Here is a 24,683-nt window from a genome sequence, read left to right on the forward strand (position 1 = left end):
ATGTTACGGAAAACATGGCTAAATGACACCATGTTACGGATAACATGTCATTTTTCCTCCTTCGTAGACACAATAACGGACATGTATTTCATCATTTAAATTTCAGGCAAAAATGTGTGTTTCAATCTTTAAATGCGTCTAGGTTGCACAAAAACCAGAACACGACGAAAATGCTCATTACGATAAGGCAGCAGTCACGAGGGGAACTACGTTCTAAATAAACATAAATACTTAGATCAGAGCTTTTACCTTGTATAGCAGAGATAACAGTTTCGAGTGCAGTTATGCTAGCATATTTAACCATTTTGTTGCTTCTTTCTGTTGGTTTGACAGGTAAGTTGTCTAAAATACATGGTTAAGATTAACTTATCTCAGTATAGTTTGTTTCTGAATCTTAAATTATATCCTATTCAAAACATATTGAAACTGCCGTTCTCTTTTCCTCATCCGCATTTTTTTGCATTTTCTATATGTTACTTTATTTCAGTGAATATTTGTTAATATATTTAAACTTGGAAACACTGTATTGTCATATATTTGATGCGGCAGTATGCTGCTAGCTTAAATATATAGATATATCAGTGTACTTTTGTATGTATTACAGTGCTTTATTGGTATATATTTAGATATATATGGGATGGGATGCCATTTTGAAGAAAAAGTCCCATAGTTATGCTTCAGACAAAATTAATCTAAGATAGAAGATCAATGTAAAAATTGGTTTAACTTTGTATCAATTGATCAGAATGTTCTCATATTTGTGCTAAATTCATTCTTGTATCCATACATGTTTCAAATTTTAGCTCATAACTCTTCTATTTGAGCAAATTTGTAGCCATTTTACTGTAAGGAATTTAAGTTATCACTGCCTTTACGAGGACATGTTAATTATGTAACAATCACACTTATTCAATTTAATTACACAAAAGCTGATGCTATAGTGTTTACCAGTTTTTCATGTTTTAAATGATTTAGAATATGTGTATATACAAACGTCTAGATGGTACATATGTTGATATGTTTAAAATATTTCTTATTTCATTCGCTGATAATATTGTTATGTTTGCAAATTTTGACAATGAAGTACAATTAAGTTGAGGTGCTTTGTTTAAATATTGTAGTAGATGGACGCTTGAAGTAAAAACGCTGGAAAAAAGGAGGGATATGAAATGTTATTACAACAATGTTAAAATAGATATTATGTACAAGTTTCGTATCTTGGTATTGTGCTTAGCAATGGAGGATCGTTTTCTGATGATCAAACTATATTAGCATTTAGAGCTATATTTCAAATGATAAAATATCTGTATAACTGGCATATCAGTTAGGCATAGATTTGTTTCATTTGACTAACTGGTTGCGCCTATTTTAAATTATGCTGGAGAAGTGTGGGGATTTGCGCAAGGCAATTCCAAATCTGTAAACGTCTTCTCTGAGTCAAAAAGACGACACAAAATTACTAAAATGTACGGAGAGTTAGTGAGAATAAGTTTTAAGACAATTAGACACATTAGTATAATTAAATACTGGGTGAAACTATGTTTAAACTGCACTCTCACAGATTGAACGTTTTGACGACTTTTTTTTTTTGTCTTTAAACGAGCCAATTTTTGCGAAAATCCATGAAAACCATTTTTCTTCATTGGTTTGCAGATATTCACGCAAAAATTTGCACTTTCCAAGACAAAAAATAAAACAAGAAGGCACTAAAGGCCCTGAATCTCTCACCTGATCCAATAAAGATCATCAATAATAACATTCTGATCAAGTTCCATGAACATATTGTCATAAATGTGGCCTCTAGAGTTTTCAAATACTTTTCCTATTATTTGACCTGGTGACCTAGTTTTTGACCGCACATGACCCAGATTCAAACTTGGCCTAGAGCTAATCAATAAAAACATTCTGACTAAGTTTCATGGACATACAGTCATAAATGTGACCTCTAGATTGCTAACAAGCTTTTCCTATGATTTGACCTAATGACCTAGATTTTGACCGCACATGACCCAGATTTAAACTTGTCTTAGAGATTATTAATATAAACATTCTGACCAACTTTCATAAAGAAACATTTATAAATGTGACCTCTAGAGTGTTAACAAGCTTTTCCTTAAATTTGACCTGGTGACCTAGTTTTTGACCGCATATGATCCAGATTTGAACTTGTCCTAGAGCTAATCAATATATTCTAACTAAGTTTCATGAACATACAGTCATAAATGTCAACTCTAGAGTGCTAACAAGCTTTTTCTATGATTTGACCTAATGACCTAGTTTTTGACCACAATTGACCTAGATTTGAATTTGACTTAGAGATAATTATTGTAAACATTCTGTCCAACCTTCATGAAGAAACCTTTATAAATGTGACCTCTAGAGTGTTAACAAGCTTTTTCTTAAATTTGACCTGGTGACCTAGTTTTTGACTGCACATGACCCAGATTCGAACTTGGCCTAGAGGTAATCAATATAAACATTCTGACCAAGATTCCCGATGATACAGTCATAAATGTGACCTCTACAGTGCTAACAAGCTTTTCCTATGATTTGACCTTATGACCTAGTTTTCGACCGCACATGACCCAGATTTAAACTTGACTTAGAGATTTTTGTTAACAAGCTTTTTCTTAAATTTGACCTGGTGACCTAGTTTTTGACCGCACATGACCCAGAATCAAACTTGATCTAGAGAGTATTAATATTAACATTCTGACCAAGTTTCCTGAAGATACAGTCATAAATGTGACCTCTATAGTGTTAACAGTCAAAATGTTGACGACGGACAAAGGGCGATCACAATAGATCACCTTGAGCACTTCAGGTGAGCTAAAAAGTTGTAAAAATGGTATATCTGTGAGAGTGCAGCTTTAAAGTAATGGTAGTAAGAATTGCCAAAAGGTAAATAACATGCTGAAAACTGATATCGAATAGCATCATAACAAAGTAAATTGGTGTTCACACACAAAAGACTGCTTTGTAATGTAGGTATACATGATGCTTCTTTTATCAGTTAAGTTTTTTGTGTTTAGTAAAACAAAAAAGTTACAAAATAATTTCATACAAAATTGGCGTAATAGATTAAGACATGTACAGTAGGCCTAGTTTTTCACAAATTTGTCGGGATTTAGATTCCAAACATAACTCCACATTTAAACATTTCTAAATTTAGAATGTCGGTGTCGAAACTGCGGCTGTCTTAATATATATTAAACGTTTAAACTGGTCGATGGAATAGACCGCTATCGACGCCCCTTAATAATCGAATAGGCACTATTTGTACTTTACTAGGAGATAAATACCACTTTTTTCTAGAATGGAAATTGTATAATTAACTAAGTTAGGTATATAGAAACATCCGGGTATGTAAATATAGCTAAATTGTCAATGCAGAAAATTAAACTTTTAAAAAATATATCTTAGTGTGATTATATACAAGGCATTCGAACTTTACATTACATTATATCCAATATAGAAATTAAACTTGGAACAAGATGAATGAAATCAGGTTCTTTTTAGGGTTTGGTACGTTAGCAGATTAATGATCATTCATAGAAATATATTATGTGGATTTATGATGAGTTGTGTGTTAACAATATTTATGCGAAAAACAACAGAAACAAGCTCAGTAGCAAAACGTTTAAATATAAACCCGGCTTAATGGCACTGGGTAACCGCCATAGAATATAAAAACAAAAAGTCACAAACAAGAAACATGGAAGAACAGCACAAAACTCCACAAACAGCACAGTGAATACATACTATATATAAAAAACTAGGTATGTTTATCAAGGATTGTTAGGTACCGCCTTGGAACGGTCAGTAAAATGTAAATTTACTGGGGGTTTAAACCAGTTTAAGTGCACGAACCTTACTCTTATCCCAACAATCCTAAATAAAGAAAAAACGTAAATCTTATCAAAGTATGCATTAACACGAGGAAACTTAACAATCAAACAAATAATAATAAACTAATAGGTTAACCCCAACTTCTTCTATGATTAGAGATCCCAACTCTATCAGCAGACGGAGGAATACAATTCAGAGCACTTAATGCAAAAACTTGTCAAAGATACGATGCATCAACAAGCCTTTTCTTTATGTTTAAAAATGTACTTTTGATGAAAATGTTAAAAATATAACATAAGTGCTGAAAATTATTCTTCAAGTGACTCTCTTTTTTCAAAATCAATACATACAAACATCAATTTTGACTGATAAACCTTCAATTACTTACCAAATAATACATTTATGAAAAATATTAATAACTGATTACAAGATTGTTATCGTGTATTTAACAGCAGAAAGCGCGAAAAATATTAAATAATTGGTGAATGCTAAATTTTTACTGTGGTCTACTGTAGTCTCATAAGGTAGAAATACTGTGCTTAGAGCTCCATTCTTCCAAATTAAACTCGGTATCCTTCATTGTTATGAACATATATTCATCCATTTGGAATATTAAAACAATATTATTTGCGGTAAGTCTTACTTGGGAGTAAAAGTGCATCTTTAATAATGTATAAGTCGCACGTTTTAGGTAAGAATATTTGCTCAAAATATTATGGTATATTATATTTCGTTTCGCATTGATGATCTATTACAGAGATTTATTAAAATGTGTATCAGCTATCGAAAGCTTTAAACCTAGAACATGTTTTACTGCTACCTTGTGTATTCTATTAAGACACTGAATGAGGGTGTTTGTACAAACAAGAAAAGTGTATAATTATAAAACTGCACACATGACATAAACGCCCATTTTTCTTTCCATATTCATATTAAATATGTATAATTGACACTAAATAGTTGATATTCAGTACGAATGCATTCACTTTTCACTACGTTCGCATGAATACTTGGTAGACGGGTACTTGTCGTTTTTGCATACTGCAAAACACCAATTGTTATTCTGAATTCTGAATTAAAAAAACAAGTACATTCAAAGTATAGCTTTTAAGCATTTAAATCATTTTATCTCAGTAATCTCGATATGTAAATGTATCTAAAACAATTTCCTTGTAGGATGTATATTGAACATAAATTTTCTAAAACATAAAAAGTTGAAATATGCAATTATAAATCAAAAATGATATTATAGGTTACTGATGTTCCGATGATCGATTATAATCGAAAATCGACTGGTTGGGTCTAAAATCGGCGAAAATCGATTGTATTTGGTAATAATCGATCATCGAAAAAAACTGATAAAGAAATGATATATATTAGTAAGTGTTCAGATGTTATCTTTAACAAAATTGCTGATGAAAGCTACAATGAGTAAGTAAATGAACTAGTTTTTATACAACAACCACTTAATAACTTCAATCATAGACATAACGTATATGCATATAATGATTAAGAGTTTAATAATTAACATGAATAACTACAATTCAAGTACTAACTAGTATTTCAAAAAACCGATTTCTTCCAAAAAAATCGGTTACTTGAGTGGAACCGATAATCGATTATAGTGAAATTGAAACCGATTCCCAGCACTATTATTGGTATTAATGTTTTCTGTAGTGTATGAAATTGAATAAACATGTATGAACATGTGCACATGTCTTTCAGTTGTCGCCGTTCTGTATGATCTTCTGGTAAATAAATGTTTTGTTCTGTTCTGTTCCACCTTTCAATTAAATTTTACTTGGGGGTTATTGCTAGATCTTTTCATTCCCTTTCAGATGGATTAAGGTGCTTTAACTGCTTAAACAGCCTCAATCCGTTAAGCTGCAATACAACCGATGTATGCGCAGCGGGACAGGTATATATGTCTTTACTGTTTGTATATCATATAAGTATGGTACGTCTGTTCTATAAAACTAGAGCGGGTCTCTCCTGCACTGTTAAGTACTATCGGACTGTCTCGCTCTGATGTCATTGGCAGTACGACAAGAATACCGGTTTTACTGCGGACGTTTGAGTATCACCGTGGCGTGTTTGTTACAAAATGTAGACGGATTGACGACTTTTGTTTCATTTTTCTGTTATTCTTTAGAAAAAAACCCAATTGTTTTAATATATGAAACACTGTTAAGGATTGGTTGTGTTGACTTGAATAAGTGTGGTATTGCGGTTATTAAATTATCTTGAATCTTGAAATTGGCTTGGTACAATAAAGATATATTGATTTTCATAATGGGGACAGTGCCTATTTCAACCGGAGGGAACTGTCTGCCTCTGCTTTGTAGTTCTTTTAATGGTCGTATATCCTTCCTATTGCATTCATATTCCAATGTAGGCAACATCTTTGTTAAACATCTAATAATGTAAAGGGAGCAATACTAGCCTTCTCGTAAGTGAACTGGTATTTCAATCAACCATCTTGGAACTGCGGTCTATAATAATTATTTTTTGCAACACATCAATTTGGATTTTGTTCACTTTCCTGACAAGCAAAAGTAATATCCTTTTTGTGCTTTTGTTTGTTTTCAGTCATGTTTTCAACAACGAAGAGCAACATCACAGGGAGTGGTTTTTGATATGGGATGTCGTGACACTCAGGTAAGACCTGTTTTAGTAAGATATTTTGTTGACATTTACGGTAATACAAACGTACTTACAACTATACAACTTAGTCGTACATGACAAATACGGACTTCATACACAATTTTGAAGAACCCTAAGCGTTGTTTGGCGCAACGACAGGTAGCGAAAATTACACACTGGTCCAAAAACTTAATAATTGTCACGAACTCACTAATGCAGGCTATACATAATAATTATCTGATGGAAAATACACAATTTAAACAAAAACAATAGTTTAGTGCCTTTTAATACTAATGAGCTCAATGACCTTCTTCAAGACGTGTATATTTTAGGAAGGTTCACTGTCTGATATAAAATGTCAAAGGTATGGTGACTGCATTTCTCAAGCAAATACCAATGAAAATTTAAAAAAAAAAGCTTGAAATCATCCAAATTCTAGTAATTGCTGGAAAAGGCTTGTTTAAATAAATTTACGGTATTCTTGTCTAAAACTGTAATAAGCAAAACAGTCCTGGGACTGAAATAACTTTTGAATAGCTTTTGTGCAGCTGACATTTTTGAACCAAATATGTTGGAAAAACACACACATTAAAGTTGAGGAATAATGTTTGTTTGCAAATTGTATTACCACGTTTCAGGTGTGTGCTTTGTCAGCAATGCCTTCTGTTGTGATTGGAAAGCGTTCTGTAGCGAAGCGACAAACCGCAAACTGTCATGAATGCTGCTCGGAGAACAATTGCAATGGAAACCTGTGTCCGAACTCAAACTCAAGTAATATTTACATTATCTCTAAAGAAAGTGCATTGATTTACTATGGTTTCTATCTATTTGAAAGACAAGGGGCATTCCATTATGATTTTTTTTTGCTTCACTGGTAATATAAAGGTGTGTTTTTTTTGTTTTATATCAGTCGACATCATGTAAAATGTATTTATGCAAAACTACCTTGAATTTTTACTAAAATGAATACTATTTATATCAACGCAGTATGATGTAGTGCATTTCAAAATGTTTTGATATTGCAGCTGCACACGTTCGATTGGTGGGAACGATTTACCCTAACCAAGGCATGGTAGAAGTGTCCGTCGACGGTGGTAATACATGGGGCACAATCTGCGATGACAACTTCGGCACTCATGAGGCGCAAGTGGTCTGTGCGATGTTGGGATATGACAGGTTCTCTTTACCTACATTTTTTCAATAGGTTTAAGTTATCCAGTACCCAAATAATTGTATGTTTGTTATAATGCATTGGTAGCATTTCAAAGTGTTTTATGTGCAGAGAAAGCGTAAATATCGGCGATTAAAACACATCTATGCATATGTTTAGCCTTTCCGCGTGATTATCAGTACTAATTATCGACGAAGCTTCGAAATGGGATTGATACGGTACAACTCTGCCATCGTGACACTTCAAACACAGCAAAGTTACTAACTGCAAATACGTTTGGTTTACACATAAAGGCTCATTTAAATAAATTTCAACAAATATAACATTCTCTCCATGTCTCGATTGAACTACAAGCTTATATTTTACATCTGATTCTTCAATAGCTAGATCATAGTTGCGAATATGTAGACTTTTGTTGCTGTGTTGTTCTATATCTATATTTACTTGACTCTTAACCCTTTCGGCGCCAAATTAAAAACTGTCGTCTGCGACAAGTTTCAGAATTAATAATATTACGAAATAAATAACAGAAATAATTAAATAAACTTGGGCTTTTCCGAAACCTAAATATTTGAACTAACTATTCTTGCCAAAAAAAAAGTGATGTCCCTGATCAGACGCCGCCTTCTGATCTGGGACTTCATCTTTTTTCAATGTCGACAAAGGTCGCCTATGGCGCCGAAAGGGTTAATATAACAAAATATAGCTTAAAATTGCCTTTGTTGCAATACCAATTGATGTCGTGCTTGAGATTATGACTTATTTTTAAGATACGATGCGTCATCGGTAGGAGGTGCATACTTCGCCCAAGGGCAAATGTCAGAAAGAAGTCTTCTAAATAACGTAAAATGCGTCGGTACCGAAAGTTCCATTTTAGAATGCCAACACAGTGGATCAAACTGTGGTCACAACGAAGATGTTGCGGTGACTTGTGGAGCTGCATGTAATTAGTTTTAAACTTAAGATACTGCTGTTGATATTGAAACATTTTTTTTATTTAAATATTCTACTTGATGGTAATGGAATGGCGATGAGTTATACAAAATCAAGACACTTTACATTTTATATAAATCCTTTTTTTAAAAAACGATTACAACGATTACGTCTTGCGTGCATTTGTAGAAAATGTAACACCTTTAAATAAACGTTCTTGTTTAAGCTTATCTTTGGTATCTAATTGACAAAACTGATCATATACAAACTAATTCTTAAACACATTACCTTAGTATATAAGATAAGGTCTCTCTAACCAGGCAATGATGGACTCATGAACTATTATATGAAGACCGGAGCGTATTTTTTAACATAGACAAGATTTCCGACACAAGGGTTGGGATATGGGATATGTCTTTCCTTCACCCCATTTCAAATGAATCGTATTTAGAGATTAAACTGAAATTCTTCAGGCACGTTCGCATCAAAATCTACACAAAATTAACGTCTTAACATTTCCTTAGTGGGCATTAACAATTTCCATTTCCTACTTCACAGATGCTAAGTGTTCCATCCTGTTTGTTCTTAGACGGGTCTTAAGTGAATGTTGTGTATATCCATGGAAAATGGGACTTTATCACGTTATGCCACTAATCAAGAAAGTAAATAAAGACGATCCCTCAAATTATACGCCAATTCCATTCATCGGTAAGGATCTTGTTTACGCTACAGAAACAAGCACAGTTTAAAGTTTAAACATGAACATCGTTTAATGGCACAGGGTCAACGCCAAAGATATAGAAGACAAAAACAAATAATCACCAACGAGAAGCATGGAGCAATAGCACAAAACTCCACAAACTACACAGAACATATATACGATAAAAAGAAATTAGGGGTGTTTGTGAAGGATTGTTAGGTACCGCTTTGGAACGGTCAGTCAAATGTGTGAACAAACTCACTCTTATCCCAACAATCCCGAATAAAGTGAAAACATAAATGGTAAATCTTATCTAAGTATGCATTAACTGAGGAAACTGCCTAAATAAATAAAATGTTTAAATCTGTGTATTCATGGAGTTTCATAATGAATAGCATCATTGTACTAAAACTGGGAACAAACAAAGAAAACATTAGTAAAATTAAAAATGAACTTTATATACTTGAAAAAATCTCCTTCCAAATGAAAATTTGAAACGAAGTACGACACACGCTGAAACATTTCTAGCGAGCCAAAAACAGTTATAAGATAACACGAATCTGCAAATTTCCAATTATATCAAAGGACTGAAAGCTTAGTAATGTAAGGACGCCATATTCAACCTTTTATTTTGTATGAGGAATTCATCATCAAAAATTAGATGGCAAGTACACTTCAAAGTATTGCCGTTTTATTCACGGTTTAAATAAGATCCAGGCAATTCATTCAGTCTATCTGCCCAACTAGCTGCTGGAAACATTTTGGTTTTACGATATTTTCTTTAAAACATCACCATAAAAATTGGGATGAGCAATACTAAAAGCAATCAGCTGTTTAAAACTACTACTGTACTTTGATATAATATTATAATGTCTACTAACAAATTTAGAGAGACTTTTCCTAAATTATGATATCTGAAACCATGTTTCAGAAAACATCTGTGCATATTCTAAACAATCTTATAAACTGTGCCTTAAAACACTAATGGTGGTAATCTAGGAACATCTCCATCTAAAGAAGGATAATTTATCATTTTGAAAATATAATCATCACATATATCATTAATTTTGATATTCAATTTATCTTCCCTGACTTTGAGTTTCAGATCTCAATAGGATGCTTTCAGATTGGATGTATTAGATTTATGTAGTTGCAAGTGTGAAGGGTATATCAAGTTAATATTATCTGTAAATACCGAATTATCCAAACTTAGAATATCGTCAATATCTGTAAAGTATTATTGAATTTATCAACAAGGGCAAGAACTCCAGACTTAGATATTTTCAACATATATTCACTTCATAGCAGTATAAAAAGGTCAGCAAGTAAAGGTGCATAATTAGCACCCATTGGAATTCATATTGTTTGTTTATATAAACATGTACAGAATTTTAGAAAAGAGTTATTCAGAACAAAAGTTAATATTTCAATGACATCTGTGCATATCACATAGATATATTTATCTGAGCAATCATTGGTAAAAAAAAGTTTTTTATCACTAACTGCCATATAAGTAGTTTTCTCCCCAAATGTTTTTTTCAATAAGCGAAGTCAATTTGGTTATAACTTAAAACTATGGATTAAGGGTATAAAGCGTTGGTTGAAAAGTCATAAGTATTAAGCACAGAGGCCTTATATCGTCTTCTTTCAATATCATGAACTACTTCTAAAGAATCGCTGATGTACCAAAAGAGATTAACTCCAGGGTTCTTATAAACTGTAGTACTATATTTGTTCACATGCATCCTAATCGCAGTTAAGAAGGATGTAAGTAAAATCGAAACCTGTTTTGTACAACAAGAAATGGAATTAACTATAAATCGTGATTTATAAGATGTTTATGCATTTTAGTAACCACTTTATTGTTGGAATATTTTTATAATCATCATTCAACACAACTTGAAATTGAACATTAGAATAAATATGATTTTTGATAATACTTTTTTCATCGAGTAGGCTAGTAACATGAGTTCTAGATGATTGTAACTCATCAATGATAGTATTTACATAATATAAAATTCAAACTATAAATTAAAGTATTGGCTGCTTTGTCAGCTGGAACGAATACCAAGTTGCATTTAGGGATTTGATATCACTCATTAATTTCGGAGACTTAGGGGGGGAGGGCTAAAGGATTGATTATTGTTAAAAGAAACTCTTATTTTCCTATCTATTAGGGAATATTTTTAATTCATCCAAGTCATTAAGATAAAAAGTTCAACACATTCTCTTTTACACCAGCTTTTACAATGTTTAGATAAAGTTTCAATTCTAATTAACATGTATTAAAATTGATTTCAGATGCTATCCGGTATTTAGGACCTTTATTTAGCAGTTTTCTTGTGTGATTGTTTTAAATAAAATTAAAACATCCAGTAACAATATTTCCAACTGTACCAAGCGGTACAGAAAGTCAATACAATATCACGAAGAAGGTGTATTTCAATTTCGTTTATTATCGTCATTTCTTTATTTTAACTTTGTATTAAGCATAACTTGCTAGTGAAATCTACAATTTTTTGAAATCGTAAAAACATTTTTGTCGACGTTTATTGCTCCGTTAAGTGTTTTTATAACATTAAATATGCTTCCTTTGCAAAACACCCTTATGACCGTATTGCTCTTCAGCATAACTTGCGAGAACTTTATGCTAGTATTGTATTTTTTGCCCGACCCATGAGTATACTCATACCACAGAAAACATGCAATCTACCAGTATTTAAATGACATACAAAAACTAAAGTTGGACTTAAAATAACTCAGTTTACCTTCTTTTTTTTAAGCAATTGGTTGAGATTAAAGGTTTCTTGTGTAAAAAATTAACATAACTGTTTTCTTTTATTTTAGTCCACACTCAAGTACGATTAGTGGGATCGATATATCCAAACCAGGGCCTAGTTGAAATATCCCTAAACAATGGCACTACCTGGGGGACAATCTGTGATGATATGTTTGATTATAAGGAAGCCAAGGTTATTTGTGGCATGCTTGGATATGACAGGTACAGTAAATGCTATTCAATCACTTGAAAAAGTGTTATTTACTTTTGTATTGACCTTTTTAAGCCTTCAGTTCCCCCATGACCTTAAATGAAGTATATATTGTAATTATTAACTTACAGCAATGTGGCAAACCAATACAGCGCAACTACATAAGTAACGTAAATCAAAATAGTTCATTTCGTTATATATTAATTAAAACAAATTCGGTTGTTTAAAACAATGTAGGTTCATAATAGTCATACAGTGTAGATATGTGCTATCAGTATTTGTTTAATTAGTGGATTTATAATTTCTATATAATTGTTCTATAAGGTAGTTATACTAACAAATATCCGGTAATCCTTACATCGGACAACCTTGACACATTAAACGAAACTAAAGAAAACCTTAGGGAAATTTCTTAATCTTTGAATGAACTCTTGCAATATTAATTAGTGTATCAAATCGGATTTGTTTAAAAACAATTTATGTTAAGGTACTGCAGATATTTGCAGATATTTGCTGTGTTTATTCAGCGTAAACGACTAACAACCAGACAGAAAGTATTTGTCGAATTGAAGAGTTATATTTAATAGATAGAAATATATTATAACATTCCTGTATACTATTAACAGCGTCCTTACAAAGGATACAAAAAAGTTCGTCATAAAAAATACGTTTACGTTTGTTATAAAGTGTTTTAAGTGGCTCAATCCAATAGTGTATATAATAAAAGGGTTATTAATACTGCGTTTTGAGCTGGAATGAAACAGTGAAATGTTAAATGATGTATTTAGACAGAATGTAGCCGCTATCACAGCAGCTCAATTCGGTGCAGGAGAACGCAGGCAACCAATAGTTTTGCAAAACGTCCAATGTGCGGGCACCGAGAGTTCCATTCTAGAATGTCAACATAATATTGTGAATGTCCATACTTGCACACACGCGGAGGATGTGGGAGTTTCGTGTGATTCTCTATGTATGTATTGTTCTTACGTAATATCTTCACACTCTTGTTTATCAATACAACATTTCTAAATAACGTAAATGCCCCCGCTTTATCACTGGTGTTTTTTGACAGATGAAGGAAACTATTTTTAAAGTCAAAGCATTGAAAATACGACGAAAATCAGAAAAAGTGTAAAGGTGCTTATTCCTGCAATTATTATATCTTAAGCTGATTCAATGCTTGGTCAGAGGTAACGTTACAAAGTGTACCATTCGTCTTTATTATCCCCCACCTATGAAATAGGGAGGGGGATATTGAAATGGCGTTGTCCGTCCGTCCTTCCGTCAGTCTTTCCTTCCGTCCGTCCTTCCTTCCGTCCGTCCGTCCGTCACCTGCGTTTTCTCAGTAACTAGCCGGTAGAATTTCATGAAACTTAAAATAAATATGAACCACTATACTTGAATGATGCCCGTCCAAAAAAAAATCGATTGTTCAATTGTCCTTGGAGTTACTGCCCTTGATTTTTTGAAAAATGCACATTCACAGCCATTTCTCAGTCACTAGCTGGCAGAATTTCATGAAACATAAAATAAATATGAATAACTATACTGGGATGATGCCTGTTCCCTTTTTTTTGGATTGGTCAATTGTACTTTGAGTTATTGCCCTTGATTTTTTGAAAAATGCACATTCACAGCCATTTCTCAGTCACTAGCTGGCAGAATTTCATGAAACTTAAAATAAATATGAATTACTATACTGGGATGATGCCTGTACATTTTTTTTGGATTGGTCAATTGTCCTTGGAGTTATTGCCCTTGATTTTTTGAAAAACTCTCATTTACAGCCATTTCTCAGTAACTAGTTGGTAGAAATTCTTGAAACTTGAAATAAATATGAACCAACATACTGCGATGATGTCTGTTTATTTATATTTTGGATTGTGTAATTTCTATATGAGTTATTTGCCCTTGATTTATTAAAATATCCATGTTTGCAGCCTTTTCTATGCAACTAGCAGGTAGAATTTCATGACACTTGGAATAAATAAGAACCAACATACTGTGATGATGCCTGTCTATTTTTCTTTTGGATTGGTCAATCTTCCTTAGAATTATTGCCCTTGATTTATTAAAAAATCATTGTTTGCAGCCATTTCTCAGTAACTAGCTGCTAGAATTTAATGAAACTTGAATGTTATATGAACCAACATCCTGCAATGAACTCGTCCCGGTCGATATTTTATAATTTGGCTCGGAAAGGGATAAACCAATGTGCTTATCTTATTCTTTCTGAGATTTATTTAATCTTCAAGCACAAACAAGCCATCAAGCACAAACAAGCCATCGTTGGCGGGGGATATCTTTTCACTGAAAATGCTTGTTTTATTCAGTCCATCCAGTTGCAAGACTAGTTGGAACTCCGTATCCAAATGAAGGACGAGTAGAGTTGTCAGTAGACAATGGTACAACTTGGGGCACTATTTGTGATAACAAATTTGGAAATGAAGAAGCTCAGGTCATTTGCGGCATGCTTGGATATAACAGGTACAAAACATTTCACATACATGTATACAGTCTTGAGTATAAAGCAAATTTTCTCCTCGCTTTCCTGTCCCTCTGGCCTCAACTTCTCGGAACACCTTAAGTCTTTTATGGTTATAAATAACTAATTCGTTTCCCTATACATTTAAATGTGAGCAGGCAACATTTCAGATCGGAACAAATGCCATTGTTCACGTATGTGGCAACTCTACATTTCATTTAAATTCAGTTAAAAGCCCTTTAATGTAAACAGAGACAATTTACTCATTTTGAAGTAAGACCGTCTGTTTTTCAAGAAATCCATTTGGCATCACGCCGGAAGAATGCAAAGTTCTAGTCCTTACTGAAAAGAAAATTCTTTCTGATTGCAGATATTGGACTGATTCAAAGTAAAACAACGATAAATTATGTGAATAACTCAAACTTAAACAAAATATCTGAATAAGCTTTCTTAATATTCAATATAAACAATGCATCCTGGACTACATCCAGGCACTTGGCATTTAGTCATAACGTACCCATAAGTAATTCCTTCCCTGCATTTTAAATGAAAAATGCTTTCAATTAGTCACATATACATATTGACCTTGCTATAATCATTACCATTTATGTTGTAAGGTGACTTATAGGTCCACTGGGCCGGGTGTAAAATATTTTGTCTATATTGCATGATATTATGTATATTGTCCATTACACATGTCACTATAATAAACAATTTTCTTATCTTATCTTACATACAAGAAACTAAAAGTAGTTAAATAATATAGTCTATGACAGGTTGTTCTACGTTTTATTGTGCGTCTGTAATTTTATGGCGTTTTGGTTCAAAAAGGCCATTCTTTGATTTTTTACAACTGAACCTTATGTGTAATGGAAATTTTAGCATCAAACAGATTAGTTATACACATCGTTAAATACAAGTATTCGAAGTAATTTTTTATCAAATTTGATCTATTTGTGCGCTTGTCGGAATGCAGACGAAAACATTACGCGAAATTTGTAAAACCAGGAAATTGCATATCTTGATGAACCGGTCAAGTTAAGAACATTTAATTGTGTTAATGAACAAGAAATAGTGAAATGCAAGCCATGTCTTTCCTTAACTGAAACTGTTTAAACAAACGTATTTGGTCCCTTTAGGTTATACACGACTGTAGTGCACCACTGGGCAATAATCGCTAAATGATCTGCAATACTTTCCAGGAATTTTAATAGTTTGACGGAGACCCCGGGACAAAAACGCTGAAGCTTGTTCAGTTAACTCAAAACCCGCCAAACATTACGTTTCCGGCAAATAATGCCGGATTCCATTATAAAAAAATGTAGGAATTACTTTTTCAACAAAATTACTACCTATCAAAATTTCAATGCATTTAATGTAGAACAACAAATACTTATTACAACAATAAATCAATCTAACAATAATACACGCAAAAAGTAATAAATAGATTTTATAAGAGTTGCAGTTCATGTTTGGGCATTTCATTACGCCCCCCCCCCCCCCCCCTGAACACACACGTACACACTAAGCGAGTCGAATTTCCAACAAACATCGCATAAACTCATCGAAAAAAACATTGCTTTCTAAAACAATCTTCGTCTTCCAAAGCATTCCCCACGGTGGAGCTTAGTGTGTCCACATCCAGGTCAGGCAGAACTATCGGGAGCGTTCCTATCTTTAGTTGCCTCTTGTAGCAGATCCGCCCCTTCAACTAATACAGTCCTAAACATATCTGCACTCTCTTGTCTTTCTTGGCAAAGATGCCCTAGAGTCCTCTTCTGATCAGATGATATAATCCCGTGGGCCAGACTTGCAGGTCTTGTTGTTATGAATAAACTGTCCATACGCAGATGATATTGTAATATGGCTCTCTATTCTCCTTATATTTACACCTCAAATTTCTTAAATGAACTGCCTTTCGGCAATTGCGCTTATCAATCGATGAACGCAACATCTTCGGATCGCAATTCATCGCATAACAATATACATGACCACTATTGATCTTGTTAGTTTAAACATATTTTATTCATCAACGTATACACACATATTATAAAGACAAACAGAAAACACATGTGCAATCTAGAAAAGGATTAGAACGAAAGATAAATATATCTTAAAAAGTTCTTCTCCAAACTTTTGCAGAAGTACATATTTAATGACGGACATTTGTACAGCTTACAATGTAGATGACACAATGATATTGATATTGTTGGATTAGATCAGATGGTAGTGTTTAATGTGATTTGGCTTCATTTAATTTTATTAAATATTTAAAATATTTAAAGATTTTTACATACGATGTACACAGACAAGATAGTAGTTAAAAGTTAAACATTTTGTGTGATTAACAAAGCTACAATAAGCTTAGTTTATTTTCACTTTTCAAGTACAAAAGTCGCTAATGTTGTTTGAGAGCAGAATACGATAATAAAGAGGATAAGAATGAAGAAAGAGGGTAGGGTGGTTGGTTAAGATGAACAACTTCCAGTGCCTTATCTTCACTGAGCCCTGATTGGTAGTATTAAATAACATGTTTACAGAAAGGAGATAATCCTGGAAGGGATTGATAAAAGGTAGTATGTGACTGTCACTGGCTTTCAAATCTTTTTGTCATTTGAATAAAGAGGTGCATCGAACAGTGTCTTATTTTGTTCTTCTGTGAGGGCAGTGTCACCGTATAGTAAATTGCGAAGCGTTGCGTTAGTCAAAGCCTCCACAGAGTTGAGAAGAAGTCTCCTTTGTTCAGTATAAAGGGGACAGATAAGAAAATATGTTGTTTCCTGAACTCCACATGCACAAAGGGATGAGGGCACAATATTTTTAACAAAAAGGTGATGGTTCAGTGAACTACATTCGTTCCGTAAGCGAGTGTGAATGACCTGTAATGGACGTTTCCCATAATAAAACAGAGTATTTGGTTTGGAATTATCCGACTTAATGTACGCTTTAAAACCAGAGACAGTGTCAATGTTTTATGCTTCAGCTGGGAGACTATTCCGTGCTGAGATTGATGAAGGAAGGAATGAATTCATATAGAGTGACGTATGTGTACGAATGCTAGAGATATTGGATGCGTTTCGAAGTGATCTAGTTGATGCTTGACCGACTGTTTGAGGAACCAAACTTGACAGATAATCAGGAGAGACCATTTTTAATTTTGTAAAAAAGTAAAAGCTTGTGTTTTTCACGTCTTGTTTCCAAACTCTCAAAGCCAGATTCAATGTGAAGCAGACGCAGAGAAACCAGGCGAGTGCAACCAGTAACAATGCGTTCGCATTCGTTTTGAATTTTGTCAAGATCGTTTTTTTCATACTGTGTACAATTATTCCAGATGACATCCGCATACTCCAAGATTGGCCTTATGAAAGAAAAATAAATAACCTCCAGAGACCTCCTATCCAGTTGATAGCGTAGACGTTTCATGATGTTTACTCTAGACCAAGCTTTTTCTTTAGTATAGTTAATGTGAGTATGCCAATTTCCCTCATTTGAAAGAAAAATACCCAGGTGTTTGTGAGATTCAACAAACGGGATTTCAGTGTCAAACATGTACACAGACGGATGAATGGGTTGGTTACGTTTTCGAGATATGACCATTGATTCAGATTTGTTGGGATTGAACTTTACAAGCCACTTATCAGCCCAAATAGATAATGTGTTTATATCTGTCTGTAGTTTTAAAGCTGCAGTCTGGGGGGTGTCCACTATAACAAATAGACTTGTATCATCAGCAAATAGGTTGACATTTGAATCTATCTCGTTTACTATGTCATTTATGTATATAAGAAATAAAAGAGGACCCAAAATTGAGCCCTGGGGAACTCCAGCTTCAATTGATTTTAATGCCGAAGTGGCTCATGGAATAACCACACACTGGCGCCTATTCTCTAAGTAGTTGGAAAGCCAAGACAGTAAGTGACCACAAATGCCTGCCTTCTCGAGTTTATATAGTAGACCACGATGCCAAACTTTGTCAAATGCTTTACTTATATCAAAAAAGACAACTCGTATTTCAAGACCATTGTCGAGAGCTTGACAAAAACTATTATATAGGTAGGTAAGCTGATTGACAGTAGAATCACCTGGTAGAAAGCCGGATTGGGATCGAGTAAAAAAACTGGTATCACGAAGAAAGTTGAATGCATGTTTAAATATAATTCTTTCAAAGACTTTCTCCATAGTGTTCAAAAGAGAGATTGGGCGGTAATGGATATGTCACTTACAGCTCTAAAGGTCTTACAGCTCCAAACCTTTTCCTTACCAAATGTTTTAAGGATGCCCACGATCAAGTGTTTTTGCGTAAGACTCCCATTTGCATGAGATCCTGTACTGTAAACACAAATTAAATGTTATAACAAAACACATGAGTGTATACTCCAACAGTGCTGTGTTGACAAGACTAACCATGCCTACTAGCAATGCACTTACAGTCCCTTCCACAAAGACTTGAAATCAATTGAAATTTGAAAAGGATCTGAAGTGATCTGGCAGTGAGATCCACAGCCCTTGTGCTGGATACTTGAACGAATTTTTAACAAGTGTAGATGTTCTCACTTGGGGTACCAGGTTTGGATATCTGAAGTTGATATGAGTAGACTTTTTTACAACAAAATCAGATAAAACAGGTGGTGCAATATTATTAACAATTTTACAAGTTTCTTGAGCCATAGTTCTCATTCAGCGGATATGTAGGTAGTTTGACATTGTAAAGTAAAAGAAGAAGAGTAATCGTCATAGACAAATCTAAGTCCTCTCTCTTTGATCTTCACCATTTTCTAAGTATTTTTCTCTGTACAAAAGTGCCAAGCTAGTGGACAGAAATACAATTTGATAGTACAAATGTGAGTCTGTTTAGTCGATTCAGATTTCTACCAATTATCTTTATGTTATTCACTTCCTCTGCAGCTTTTTCACAAAAACTTCTTATGTGTTCATCACAATTCATCTTGCAATCAATATCGACACCAAAGAGCTTGACAACTTCATTACAGGATATTTGTGTACTGCCGATACTTATGTGAAAACCTAAGACTGAAAACAGGAGACCTGCTAACGGTTTTCTTGCCCACAGCAATTGCCTGGAACTTGTCCGGGTTAGCCAGCATACAGTTGAACCGAAACCACTCAATAAAAAATCCTGCTTTCATCTTGGAGCACTTCATCAAGCTCAGGGGAGTGTAAGGAGATGGTGTCATCATCACCATCCTAGTTATACAGAGTGCCTTGCTCTATAAACTAGAAAATATCATTGATAAAAACGTTAAAAAGTAATTGTCCTTAAATAGATCCTTTGAGAACCCCTTTCTGTTTATCTACCCATGAACTAACATCATTACATTTCTTAATTTGTTGTTTTCAATCAGTCAAATAAGATTTTAAAAATTTGGAAGAATTTACAGAGATGTCATAACCAGACAATTTGTCTAATACAATATCATGAGGTAAACAGTCAAATGCTTTAAATAAATCAATAGGAATGGCAGCTACATATTCATTTTGATCTAATGCAGATCTCCAGTCCTCAGGAAGTCTTATTAATGTTGTTTGGCAGCTATGAATTTTTCTAAAAGCACATAGGAAGTCATAAGATATTACTGAAATATACAGACATTTGCTTACTTAATTTTCCTCAAATATCTTAGAAGGAATTGGATGTTTGCTAACATGTCTATAATTTATTACTTTATCCAGAGGGTCTTAAAAATAGGAGTGAATTATGCACATTTTTAGTTTTTCTGGGAAGACACCAGAACTTATTGACATATTAACATGAGAACTAAGATGCTAGACAATATCCTCTTTGCCAACTTTTAACAATTTAAATGAAATCCTGACAACTCCTGTGGCCTTTATAAAGTAAAATGTATTTATAATTTGACAAATTCTTTTTTTATCAGTATGCTTTATAAAATCGATTAATCAAATTTTTGCAAAGATATGGAACTCATTTTTTCATGAATTTTAGATAAACTTTGATTATTTTCTGATTTAGAAACGTAGTCTTGTCCAATTTCTTTAGCCACATTTGTGAAAAAATAATTAAAAATCTCTGCACAATCAGCATCTTCTGTAAAATTGTTTTGCTTTTTACTTAGAATAATCTTATTTTGGTTCCTTTATGATTTCTTAGATAAATAGGGCTTGATTTGTTTTCCAGAAGTCGGTGGAATTGCTGCTGCCGACTCATCTTTCTTGAAAATAGGTGTTGATAGACTTGATCTTTACGTTGGTAACCAAGTTTCTAGCAGCTCTGTATTTTTCCAAGTTTTTAGAGTTTTTGTTTTGAAGAAACAAGTGATTAAGCATGTTCGTTTGATAAATAGCCTTGCAAATAGCTCTATTCATATACGGTAATTGTTCGTTTTGTCTATGCATTTGTTTCTCCGGTACACGTTTCTTAAATACTGAAGTAAATGTGTTTTCAGATGAGTTGTACAAAGTGTTTATATCGTTTGAATCCTGAATTTCAACTTTTCTGAACTGACATGTAATCTTAAACATTTAAATGTTTAAAACTTCTGAAGGTGTACTTATTTTTTTCTGAGTTTGGCATGGTATCATTTATGATAGTGCTAATAATATTGTGGCAGTCACTGACTCCGATAGCAAAGTTAAGAGTTTTCATATACAGGCATTTTCTATCGGTAAGAATAACGTATTCGAGAGATGGTTTCATGTTCTTCATAAACCATACAACGGTTTACCCTTGATGAACATACAGGTCTCAAATTTTCTGAAATATTTGTTAGCAAAGCAAGTGCAATTTTCTGAGAAATATTCTGATTCATATTTGGCGGTTTATAAACAAAAGATATTGACCATTAGGTTTTGTTAAAAATCAATTCAAATTTTCATACATTCAAGGTCTTTGGAATCTTGATCCGTTCTTTGCCTCGCATAAATATTAGATCTTACAAAAAGGTCACTGCGCTCTAGTTTGTAACCATCAGCTGCAAACAGACTGTCAAGAAATGAAGAGTCTAATTTGGTTACAAACTTGGTAGACAACTTCTAGACAATTTAACATACAAAATATCTAAGCTCTAGGCCGCATGGTTATTGTCAAGAAAAGTTTTGTAGTTTTTCCTTAATGTTGCCATGGCAACCAGAGTTCTGCATGATATTCATTTCTTTGAACAATTTTGAAAGAGCACCAACCAATGATCATTCTTGTCCAAGTGGTTTAGGAGAAGATGGCATTTATAAGCAATTGTTGACGACGGACGACAGACGCCGGACATAAACTCATCACAAAAGCTCACCTTGAGCACTTTGTGCTCAGGTGAGCTAAAAACCATGACTCATTTCTCAATTATCAATCGACGTTCATAGATATCACTTAAACACAACAAAAATACATATTTTAATCCATTTGAATCAATCAAATCAATGTCAAGAGCAATGTCATAACTGCCTGGCGTCATTAGTAAATTACGCGAGTGTGTACATGTCATCTTGCAGTTCTTATTTTAAAAGACCGTAAGTCAGCGTCACAGTCGCTTTCAATAAAAAAATATCTTAATAATTGGGGATTAAAGCTAATTGATATAACCTCCTTGAAGTGGAGCGTCAAAATGTACATTCTCCGAGATAAAAGGTGAGATTTGATGTGGAATTAGTGACTTTCTTAACTTAAGGATTGCTGGCAGTCTGCAAGGAAGAAAAACGGGGGTATCTACATTGGTGCACTGGATAAATATTTGTACTTTTTTTGATTTATTTGACAATAGTTGTTTACAGATGCAATGTTTCTTGTGTCCCGATATTTGCGTATCTGGATCGCAGGAGCATTATTTTCATTCAATTTCTAGACGAGGTATTTTCTAGTGCTGTGATCAGGGTGTCATTTGTTTGGGTTAAGCCAAGCCGTCTTCACCATTCGTTTCATCGTGGAGCTGAGTTTGTTGACACTGACAGGATTTCTTTTTTGTTTCTGATGTTTCTTCATGTTTTTTACAGCGCGTATGAATACACTTTTCTGTGACGCCTTTTACTACTTTGCATAGTTTAACGAGCTATATGAACAATATTTCATCGGGTTTAATCACTCCTTAGCCATAAGTTCTGTTACTATAAGGACTAAATACTTGTCTTTTATGCAACATGTTTGAAGGAAAAATCGGATGGTCCCAAAACGTTTCAATAATATTGACAAAAATGTACCGCATTTTAATTTGTTTGTTCATGTTATGAAAGCACTTACCAAAAGATTGGTCTCCGGAGGTTTTTTACCTTAGACTTAACGCAATACATATATTCAGGCATGCTCGGTACTCCAGCGTATCATAACCTAAATGGTACACTGTGCAAATCAGCTGTACAAATCTCGTACTCATGAATAACTAATAAGTTACGGATGTAATCTCGGTTTGCAAATCGTTTTAGACAGGATATTGTTAAATACGCCGATAGCTCTTCGCGAAGGAGATTCTTTCCTTTTTATTATCGGCTATTTCATTGGTCGGAAAATGCTTATTAATATTCAAGATTTACGAAGTTTAGCTACCCAATTTGCCCAGGGTATCATATAGGTTATGATACGGTGGGGTGCCGAGGATGGTATTCAGGATGACCACTTATGTACATGTCGACGCCAAGTTTGGCATTTATCTGTATGTAAACAAAAAAATTATGGAGAAACTTTGCATTGACAATATTTTGGAAGAATGCAGTTCATGTATAGGGAGCCATTTAAAATAAATATAATGCATTTAATGTTGAGTTTGAATAAACTTTCGTTGACGTGCACTTTTTGTTTATTTTACTCTCCTTGTATAACTTATTCCACAATGTAAACACGGAACATGATGTCTTTACTATAACTACGTGTTATATATTGTTATCGTCATGTTTTATAACAACAATGTTGATGAGCATACTCTGCTCCTGAAATCGTCATCTATTTATTTTTTAAAGAAGTTTAAAATGCTGTCGTCAAATAACGTGTACTATAAAACTTTATATGAAAAACTACAGAAACAAGTAGTAGTTGAAAGCTTAAAAGATAAACCCCGTGCAACGACACAGGACCAAAGCTAAACGCACAGAACATCTACACTTCAAAAACACAGAACAACGTCTCTTAAACTCCACAAATTCGTATTGCCACTTTGTTAACAAAAGATGCATTGTGATTGTGTTTCGTAACAGGTCATTTGCTGTTGCAATTCCTGGTGCTGCATTTGGTAAAGGTGAACTTAGTTCACAAATTGTTACAACTGACGTTGACTGCGCTGGCACAGAAAAAAACATTCTGGACTGCAACTACAGGATTATAGGCATGACATCTGAATGCAGCCATGACAAAGATGTGGCTGTGTCCTGTGGGTCAGAATGTAAGCTAATTGCAATGATTTGTATGTTAAAAGAAGAGTGGATTTTTCCAGTGTGTTATTACAAGGTTCCTATATATAAAGCTAGTACACTGACAATGTAATTCGGCATAAAATACAGTTTACACATATTATCGACAATAATAACTGTCTTTGTTTGAAGTAACGCAGTATAACTTCTCCTTACATGGGTTTTAGTTCATGCGTCAGTTAGATTGGTTGGTACCACCTATCCAAACCAGGGACGAGTGGAAATCAGTTTCAACAACGGAGCATCGTGGGGAACTATTTGTGATAATAATTTTCAAAATGTCGATGCCCAGGTCGTATGTGCTATGCTGGGATATGAACGGTTAGACTCTTCTAGTTCAAGGATACATTTTGTTCGATAAATAAAAGCATGTGTGTAAATTATAAGGGATATTATAGTGTAATTTTTAATACTTTTTAATTAATTATAGTGTTTATTTCGTTTATATTAAATGACTTCTTTCATCATAATATTAATTTGTTTAAATTTGATGTTCAGTATTTTCGCGAATCAGTGCGCATCGAAAGTGCACAATTTTTCAGAGAATAT

At 33.7% G+C, this 24,683-nt stretch overlaps 1 protein-coding gene across 1 annotated transcript in view; it reads left to right on the top strand.

The window, feature by feature from the left end:
• The first annotated feature begins 217 nt into the window (after positions 1-217).
• Positions 218-24,683, top strand: part of LOC128211236 (deleted in malignant brain tumors 1 protein-like) — a 26,423-nt gene continuing 1,957 nt past the window's right edge. Inside the window, exons 1-11 of the mRNA XM_052915786.1 lie at positions 218-333; positions 5,688-5,767; positions 6,439-6,507; positions 7,131-7,263; positions 7,518-7,668; positions 8,434-8,606; positions 12,144-12,297; positions 13,075-13,256; positions 14,620-14,773; positions 23,922-24,106; positions 24,302-24,455. Of these exons, the coding sequence (XP_052771746.1) occupies positions 285-333; positions 5,688-5,767; positions 6,439-6,507; positions 7,131-7,263; positions 7,518-7,668; positions 8,434-8,606; positions 12,144-12,297; positions 13,075-13,256; positions 14,620-14,773; positions 23,922-24,106; positions 24,302-24,455 (1,484 nt within the window). The 5' untranslated portion in view covers positions 218-284. The remainder of the gene's footprint in view (positions 334-5,687; positions 5,768-6,438; positions 6,508-7,130; positions 7,264-7,517; positions 7,669-8,433; positions 8,607-12,143; positions 12,298-13,074; positions 13,257-14,619; positions 14,774-23,921; positions 24,107-24,301; positions 24,456-24,683) is intronic.

Source organism: Mya arenaria, chromosome 12 (genome assembly GCF_026914265.1).
Source record: "Mya arenaria isolate MELC-2E11 chromosome 12, ASM2691426v1".
Taxonomy (NCBI): Eukaryota; Metazoa; Mollusca; class Bivalvia; order Myida; family Myidae; genus Mya; species Mya arenaria.